We start from the raw sequence: 9,647 nt of genomic DNA, 5'->3' as shown, positions 1-9,647 counted from the left end.
AAAACAAGAAGGATGGGACTTCATAACCTAAAGCTCTAATTGGACAATTAACTCCAATATGCAAATGCACCAGAACTTACAAAAGTGAGAGACCCCGTGACCGGTCATCCATTTTTTGGGACCATTTTGGGCTCCCCTTGTGTGTAGCCCTGGCTGGGCTCTTGTGCTGCCCAAGGTGCATCCACTGAGGCCTTTTAATACATACCTACTTTATTCTTTGACTCTGTTTATCCTCTGTTCTAGGTCAGCCTTGACAAGGCATCACTGGTGGGCAGAATGGCTGTAAAGGAAACAATTTCATGGCCTGGATGATCTGACTGGCTATGCACTGTTAAGTGTTCAGTGTCCTGTACCAGTAAAGCACAACACCTGCACACCATTAACAAATGACTCCCCTTAAGTCCCTAGTCAGCAGTGCTGTGCCTGGGATTTCAGTTTGCATCCACCCAATACCTTGGGTAGCCTTGTTCTGCATGAACACCTCCCTTTTATTACTGCAAATCTGCAGGAGCACAGATGATGGGACCTGTGGTATTTTTCAGTGACAGCAGGAGGTTGTGGTGGCCTGAGAAAAGCCTTAAGCCACTGTCTTTCACTAGCTTTGGCAAAACATTGCTGAGGTGTTGGCAGCCTGACTGCAGGACGTGGTGCTCAGGCAGCCATGTGAGAGGCTGGGCAGGTGAGGAGCACGTCTGCCTGTGGGAGAAGGCAGAGGTGTTGGACTGCACCAGCCACAAGGCACTCAGGCTCCCTCCTCATGCAGGAGGCAGAGCTGCCACCCCACAGTGAGTCTCAGACACCTTCCTCTTACCACCAAGTGACACAGAAGTGCAGGAACTGAAGGGACAAATGAAACAAAGAAAGGCAGGGCCGTGTGGACAATAAACAGTTTATTACCAATATGAACACAGATACTGTGATGCACTGACGTACCATTTTTTAATATTGTGATAACTCTGAGACAAAGAACTTGTTGGCTGACAACTAAACATGTCTCTTTCTTCTGGTGATGCCTCAATACATTTCTGTTGGCAAAGGATCTTCATTTACATTGCAGACTACTAGTAAAATTACTTTGAAGTCATCTATCAAAAGCAAATGGTTCACGTGTGTTCTTATCTACTACTAAAAAGAAAGGTAATACATTTAAATAAGCAAATACAAAATACAAAAAAGGCTGACAAATCCAATGTGCAGTGTCAGATGAAATCTAAAAAATCCAGAAATTTAAAATTTAATAATCTTTAGATTAAGACTTGTAAAATGAAGCGAATCCAAGGCAGCAGCAAGCTTCAAAGTGTGCTGAGTCTGCTAATAAAAAGGGTGTAAGAACAAAGACAGTGCCGGCGTCCTCTCCCACCATCTTGCATGACCTTGGTACACTTAGAAATGATCCAATCTTCCTAGCATTCTTAGTACCGTCCAAATGCTTTGCAATCATTATGTTGTACTGATTCTACTCAACTCCTGCCGTATGGCTGGAAAACCAAAGCAGAGAGTTAGTGCACAGTGGTACAGCCAGTGAGATGGGCATCGCTCAGTGCAGAGGCTGCAGAAAGTACACGCCAGTAAAAGGATGAGTGGAGGGTAAAAGGATGAGTAAGGGTAAGCAGTCAGCTGCTGGCTTGCAAACTGCAGTACTACTGTGACAAGTTGCATCTGTGGTGTATGTGGATGCCTTATTTTGCACTGGAATGAACTAGGGAGGCTCTGAGGGCCAAGCTGCTGGGACAGTAGCGTATGGACAGGGGCTCTCCAACTGCAAACTGCCTCGGAGGTTTGTGAGCACACACATCTAGGGCAAGGGCACAGGGAATGGATTTTAGCTGTTTTACAGTCTCCTCTTTTTCCCCTTCCCTGTGAATCTAAGGTGAGGAGTGCAGGGTGTGGACACGCATCTTCCTATGCCCTAATGCGGCCTTCAAATGGGAATTTTGCTGTGCATTTCAATAATGGCCCTGAAAAATACCTTCAGTTGTAAACTGCAGAGCGATTTATAAAAAAGTACTGATACATTTGGTACAGCTGCTGTACTTTTAATGTATTATAACAATATGTGGCTATTTGGAAAGCTGTAATTAAGTGAAGGTCTGAAATAACTCTTCAAGCATAGGAAGCCTACAGAAGATTTTTGGAAAGGATTTTCAGTTAGCTTCCTTTGTCCCCTCCTCATCCCGGACCTGTGTGGTCGGCAAGTTACAAATTAATTTCACGCTCGCTGATTGTGATAAATTGATGTGCCATGGGCTACAGGCAGGCCCTTTCTCACCCTCCCACCTGTGAGAAACACCAGCCAGTAAATTTCTCATAGGCTGGTAGCAAAAATGCTCATCAACAGCATAATAAAGGATGTAAGTGCAGTGTTATGGTCAGAGCTCAGATAAGGTAGATGCTTGTTCTTCAAATGTGTGTATAAATCAGAGCTGTTCAGAGAAGTCTGAAAACACCAGGGAACTCTCTGCAGTTCCTATCATCTTATCTATGGAAAATTAGTCATAAAGATGAGAAAAATAATAATTTTTCTCTTTCTTACCATCAATTATCTCCTCTTTCACTTTGTGTAACTCTCTTACAACTTCCTCCAATATTTCCTGATGAGACAAAACACAAGTCAGCTGCTCAGAATTTCCTTCTAAGTGGTGGAAGAAAATGCAAGTTTAACATGGTTGTGCTTGTCCCCCACCTCCATTGCTGCTCAGAGCCTAGCACTGCTAACAGCTACGTCTGCACTCCCAGGCACGGATGCAGAGGATGCTGACATATTTATTTGCACATTTCTGTGCAGACATAAGCATGAAATAGCAGTGAGACTGTGCTCTCTTGCTGCTCACCAGCTAGCCCTTCCCTAGGCACCTAGTTGTAGAGGAAATCAGAAGACTGAACAGCCGTTTTGCTCGTACAGCGCATGCATGGGGGAAAATGGGTAGCTTGCCAAACCTCTAAAAGTGCCAATGGCATCTTCACTCACCTGTTTCATTCGATCAAAATCTAAGGCATCCATAGCCACATCATTGCTGCTGCTCACTGGCTTCATCCTTGAGAAATGGAAGAAAAGCATAAAAAAGCCAGTCAGTTTCCTGCAATGTGTGCTAAGCTGCACCCACCTGACAGCGTACATGAAATCCACCCCAGAGCAGGAGCACCCGTGTTCAAGTGCTGGACAGGAATATTTGGCAGCCAGAGAGCAGCACTGCTCCTGTATGCACAACCTGACCCTCAAAGATGCTGTGAATTTTTCTTTTTTTTTTTTTTTTTTGTTTGTTTTGGTATTAGGAATCTCAATGATTTCAGATTAGAAAATGCTGAGGGGATAAAGCCTCTTGAACATTGTTGTTTATTACAGCAATTTGCAATTTGCAAGCTACATGTCTGGTTTTCTCTCACAGTCCCTTTTCTGTACAGCAGCCCTGTCCTGGCAACCTAGGCTTTCACTGGGTGCTAAAGTAATAGTAGGTTACAGCTTAGAAAAATATTATTGGGAAAACAATAACCCACTAATCCTTTCCTTGGAAGACTTCAATGAGTCAAGTGTGGCTTGTTGATAGTGTCATGTATCACAGTCATTTTTTATTGACTCAGAAACAAAACCAATCTGGCCTTAATGGCTAATGCACCTGAGTGTTATCAGTCTTTCTGCATGGTATTAGTCAGTGGGCTGAGCCATGATGACATCTGATAAAATAAATTAAGGAACTAGAAGCCGTTTGCCTTTCGCTTTTAATCAGTAACTCTAAAACATTTAAAAAACTAACCATGCTATACAAAGGCTTCAAATAACTTCGCCATCATCTTTAAGCCCAAACTGGGGGCTGGTGGAGATGCTGCTGCTCTTGAGGGTTGCTTGGTCTTGCAACCCTTCTTTGGGAAATTTTGACATGTATCCTACCATCTCACAGTTAACAGAGTTAAGAAAGATCCAAATGCCATCAGACTGATGAGGAATGGAAACAGGTCACCACACAGAACTTTAGAAACCTGCCCTGCTTCCCCCACAGCAGTCTTTCAAGCAAGCACTACTACTACTGAGCACTACTCCGGGTGCTAAATTAGGAAACCATTTTTTCCCACTGAACTCCTCCTCCTGGGATGTAATGCCATTATAAAAGATAGCTACTGAAATGTGATGGCTGCTTTAAATAGCCCATGTTTCATTTCCATTTCCAAGGAGGAAGAATGGTCTTTTTCTATCTATTTGAAGCTCATGTATTTCCTAGAACCAACATGTTTCACTGGTTTTAGGAGAGCTGGCAAAACTATATTTTGCTATAGTAACACTGATGCATCCCTCTGAATGTTTGGGCAGAACATGTTACAACATTTTAAACAAAGCAGCAAGTACATGCAGATAGTTGCCATTGGCAACTTACCTCTCTCCAGACTATCAGCACTGTCATATACCTAACAAGGTAAAATAAGTGACATCTCTTTGCAGTAAATACTAAACATTTGTAAGCCTGTGTTCTACCTCCTTATTCAGCTTATCCATCCATCTCAGTGTCCAGTAACACTGGGTGCTCCTGGACTAGCAAGGGAAGCAAGCCTCTCTAGCTGTCCAACATCAAACTTTATCTCTGTGATTAAAAACATGGGTGCTGATGCTGAAGCTTGGCTATTCAAACTATTAGGCTTCTTGGCTTTTGACACCTGCTGGTTTCTGTACCCCATGTGTCTGAAAGATCTGTCTGTGGTGGGGCCTTTTTTCATCTTGACTTTATTACCAAGTTTCACTCTCCTTTCTTATGCACCCACTGTGGTTGCATGGGTAGAAGAATAACTTCCCTTATCCCAGCTACAAGCTCTTCAGATCACTTCTGCTTTTGCTTTTTAATTTCTGCAGAGGTTGAACAATGAAAGCTTCACCTATTGGCAGGGTCACCATGAACCTGCCGTAGAGAGATGGTCCAAAATGTGATTTCCACATGGCACAGCACTGTCCCAGACCCGTGTCCCTGACTCACACACACACACATGGATGGTTTAATTGCTGGTTCCAGCATGATTAACATCTGTAATGCCCGAGTGAGCAGGGGGCTGCTTCCATGGAACAAAGCTCTGCCATAACACCTTCACACTTGGTGCAGCGACAGACGAAGCAGATTGCAAGAGAATGAGCAAAAGATGTGGCAGAAGATGAACAGTAGTGCTGAATGATGGGATGAGCCAAAGGACAAGCCAAGACATTAAGAAGCCAGGCAGTTAGCCAGTACCTAGAAGACACGTGGGACTGTGTGGGGCTCTTAGCTTCACAGCTCTTCACCACTGATGGATTTCTACAGCAATGGAATGAAACGAGACATGAGTCGTGCGCGTGCCATGGGGACAGCGTGAGCATCCCGCCTGGGACACCCCATGCAGCTCACCTAGAAAGTAATGAAGATACAGGCTTCTCAACAGAATTGCTCCTTTCCCATGGCTTCTTCCCAGAGTCTGAAAAACAAACATGAAAAGGTAGTTTATTAGTTTTGCTCTAAAATTAAAAATATCCTGAAGTGGATTATCTTATACAGTTGCTTTCTTTCAGTGAGGATGAGGGACTTAGGAGAAGAACCAGGAAAATGAGATTGCTGAATGGGTGCATTTGCCTACATTATTGGGAAAGCATTAGCAAAAATCTGCTTAGTGATCTCTTTAGTTAGGGACCACATAGTTAAACAATAGTAAAAAGAAATGGAACTGGAACAGCAGGAGGAAAAGCATAAATAATTTCTATTAGGAAATACAGGCTAATTGCTGCAAGGCTTACTTTATTCAGTACAATATTTATTTATATTTTATATGAAGAAGTCTTATGTTTTCTGTCCGCATAGTTGGCAGAAAATGTGGGTGTATGTAAAAAAAGGGCAGCAAGAGCCCACTATGCAAATCTCCACAGAGAATTTATTTAATGTTGTGTGCACTTCTAACACACAGAACATTCCCAAAAAGCTGTACTACGTAACACTTGTTGCTGAAAGTGCTTCCCATCATCCCAGTCTTCCAATCCTGCTGCAGAGATTTGACAACTTTATATACAAGGATTTGCTTCTCTGTGAGGTCCTGAAAAGCCTTTTAAAGGAATTACAGGCACTCACAGGAAATCTCTAGATCTCATTTACATACACCTTTCTCCTGGCTTCCTCCCCTTCCCTTGCAAAGCACACAAAGTTATGGCTTTGTTCCAAAAGGAAGCTGGAATGGTTAAACAGTCATTCCCTTGGGAGAGATTCTCTCAGTATGCATGACAGCCAAGACTGACAGGGATGAATGTGAGTGCTTGCAGGTCATCTACTCAGACACAGTTATTTTAATTAATTTTAGGAAAACCAATTTAATTTGGGAACTCTCAGGATCAGCCTTATTGCAACAAACTAAATAGCAGTTTGACATCCAAATCCCAACTGTATAGATCAGGACATTTACACAACAAAAAGTAAAATAATACAGCTTTTTTCTCTTAAAAGATTTAGGTGTGTAGTGTTGAAGACACAGATCCTCAGCTACATGTCTAACTAAACTGTCTTGCAATTTTCTTGACTGTGAAGCATATACAAGTCATAATTTCTTGGTGAATACAGTTTTTAAAACCACAGGTTTTTGGAAATTTTTCTGTTAGTTACTGTTAGTTTCTGCAGTCGGAAGTAGGACAATGAATCCAGAGTCCAGATTAAGAAGACAACTACAATGCCAGTAGTTCAACTTAATTAATACCTGATGAATTTTGCTGCTGCTGGGCAGAGCCTCGTGTACTGGTTGAAGGAGAGGTGCTAGCATCATCCTACAAAGAGAAAAACAGGGCATTACTGAGTTTTAGGGATGAATTGCAGAGTCCTCTTCTACTCTGGAGGCAGCTGCAGCACATGTGGTACAAAAGCAAGTTTCCTCCCTGTCCAACAGGCACTGTTGCCAAGGTATGGGCTCAAGGCCATTTAAACTTTAACTTTCTCACACTGGATGGAAAAATACATCCTTTTTTATTTTAGTTAATGTGGACACTTTTTCGTGATTACTCTCAACCACTCTTATCTCTATATACCAAATCAGGTGAAACCACTCTAAAGTGCTGTTGCCTAAATACAAACCATCCACTTCCCAAATTTAGAAGCTCTCTGAGATGTGGAAACTGAGCCACCTAAAGGAACTGTTGCCACATCCCAGTCTTTCACCCCAAGACAGCCAGCAGTACCAGAGAGAGGAGTTCAGGTACTAACAGAATGTAACTAAATCAATCAGTACTCCTCTGAAGTAGAAGACTAAACACTTCATCAGAGATTTGGACTCTTTTATCTTGGATTTATGTGTGACAGATCATAAACCATTCATCCATATATTTGGCATGACAATATTAGCTAGCAACCCTCAAAACATACTCAGGTAAAGCATCAGCTCTGCATTGTAAAATGGAATTGCACCAGTTTGAAAGAACACGAAATGTACTCAAGACACAAATGAAACAGATGCTCTCTAAAACACTTTTCTAAACAGATTGGTGCTATTGAAAAGTTTGATTGGGGATATAAACTGATGCAGACTTTCAGCAAGAGAGAATAAGGGACAGAAAGCAGAGGCTGGCAAGTTAGAAGCTAAATGGTGCCTTTCATCTCCAAGTTCATGGTTCAAAACCAGCTTTGGGGCAAGATTAAGAGCAGTGGTTTCATAGTGGGTTCAACAGGAAAATTCCATGCTTGAAGCATGCCTTGGACAACATGCAGAAAATAGCTGCTTTTCTCCCTAAACAGTGAAAAGTGCTTATCCCTGCTCTTCCTACAAACCTTTTTGCTTGGGGCAAGACCTGGATTGTTTTAATGGACTTCCTATTGAACAGCTTTGTCTTTGGAGAGAACATCTCTATGCAGGAGATATGAGGCACACAGAATGCTCTGTGACCTTGCAGCTGTGGCAGAAAGCCTTCACAAGGGTACAGGCTAGCAACAGCAATGCTGAATGAGCAGCAGCCTGGAAAAACACCACACTGGAAAGGACACAGTGCAAATCCTGCCCTCTCCTAAAACAGAAAAGATCTTCCACACTTTACCAGTTCAACAGGTAAAGAAGTGTTTTCATCTGCATGTTGGACTCAAAATTGTTGCATCAAGTTCAGTCTACAGACTGAGTCAAATAAATATATACACTTGTATAATTGCTTTTGTGGAAGAGAAATTAATCAAAATTCCCCAAAGTTGACCAAATTCTATCTCAGTTTAGTATGATCTAATGGTTAATACACCATTTCCCCTTCTTCCACCAGGCACCTTCTCTGTGCACTCTGGGGTCTGAAGTGAGCTGATTCTTGCTTTGCATGGAGTTTGGCAATCCAAATTTACATTGCAGGGCTGATGGTCTGCTTCAGCTTAGCTCAAGCCTCAAATACAAAGTAAGAAACATGAACTTTATCTCAAGTTAACTTGCCAGAAGGTTCAATGCACCTTCTTAACAGGGCAATAACCTCCCGTTCCCTACAACATTGGGATCAGACCATGAAATAGAGCTCATTAATCTGGTTTAGACAATACCTCCCTATGAATAAAGCAGCTGTTCCTGTTTGTAGGGTGCTGTCCCCAGGAAAGGTGGGAGCAGTTACATTCAGCTTTGGATTGAATGTGCACATCCCTGGATCAGCACTGCTGTTATTGTCTGCCAGACAATGAATGAGCACAGGGCTTTGGCTTACAAGGAATCTGCAAGAGCACAGCAAGGAGGAGTGTTTCACTTACATTTTGGCTTTCCTCTTCCTTCTTGTCAGCTGGCTTGTCTGACTGTGACGCTGCTTTCCTCCTTTGCAAAGGAACAGGACATAGGACACAGTCAACCCTCCAGAAACAACCCTCACAGGAAGACAAGATTCAGGCTTTTGTGGGAGTTACTATTTCTTTAGCTCATCCCAGGGAACATAACAATGGCTGGATGTATTTGGTTGTGTAGGGCTGGGGTGGAGGTGAAGAATTCAGATCCCAGTGATACAACTCAGGGAGAGGGGCAAAATTATGAGGTGGTGTTTAACAGAGGAATGCAGGGTGTGGAGCATAAAGAAACGTGATGAAACAGAGGGAGGAAGCAAATCTGGGTATGAAACTGGGTGAGAAAAGGATGGCATCTCTCAAGGATTCAGGATGTCCTGGGTCCTACACAGGAGAAACAACTCACCCCTTATCAGGGGCTTCTGAGGACCAGCCCTGCCCACAGCAGGAGGCTCAGGTGGGTATGGCAGTGATGACACTGCTGGCAGCCAGCTCCAGTGTCAGTTTGTCACCTGTCCTACATCCCACATCCCTGATCCTGCGCAGAAAAAGGGCTGTAGCAGTGCTCCCACATGAAGGGAAAACTGTCCAAAAAGCCCTTCAAGCCAGGCTCACCCTCACTGGGAGAGATTGGGCACCATTTCTGCTCAGCCAAGACCCCTTCTTCCCTCCAGGGTGGGAAAGCTCTGGCTGGAAACAAAGAATCAGGAAACCAGCCCATCCACCTGGTTTTCAAGTGTCTTTGGTGAACAACAGGAGATCATTTTTGTCTCAAAAGCACTTCAAAGGCAGCAGAGCTCCTGAGCCCTGTAGTCCCAGGACCAGCAGTGTTGGTGCTGCCTGCAGAAGCTGAGTGAGGATCACACTCATTTCTGCTTCCCAAGGAGGACCAAAACTCTGAGGAGTAAGTGGCAAAGAGCTGCAATTCATCCA

The 9,647-nt window shown here is 43.3% G+C and overlaps 1 protein-coding gene across 1 annotated transcript in view; it reads right to left on the bottom strand.

Annotated features, from left to right (window-relative positions):
• Positions 1-870: 870 nt before the first annotated feature.
• Positions 871-9,647, bottom strand: part of EVL (Enah/Vasp-like) — a 120,665-nt gene continuing 111,888 nt past the window's right edge. Inside the window, 7 exon segments of the mRNA XM_030949393.1 lie at positions 871-1,478; positions 2,534-2,591; positions 2,969-3,035; positions 5,208-5,270; positions 5,361-5,427; positions 6,688-6,754; positions 8,691-8,751. Coding sequence (XP_030805253.1) covers positions 1,441-1,478; positions 2,534-2,591; positions 2,969-3,035; positions 5,208-5,270; positions 5,361-5,427; positions 6,688-6,754; positions 8,691-8,751 — 421 coding nt within the window. The 3' untranslated portion in view covers positions 871-1,440.

Source organism: Camarhynchus parvulus, chromosome 5 (assembly GCF_901933205.1).
Source record: "Camarhynchus parvulus chromosome 5, STF_HiC, whole genome shotgun sequence".
In the NCBI taxonomy this organism is placed as follows: Eukaryota; Metazoa; Chordata; class Aves; order Passeriformes; family Thraupidae; genus Camarhynchus; species Camarhynchus parvulus.
The sequence above is the reverse complement of the archived record's forward strand: the minus strand, read 5'-3'. Positions and strand labels throughout refer to the sequence as shown.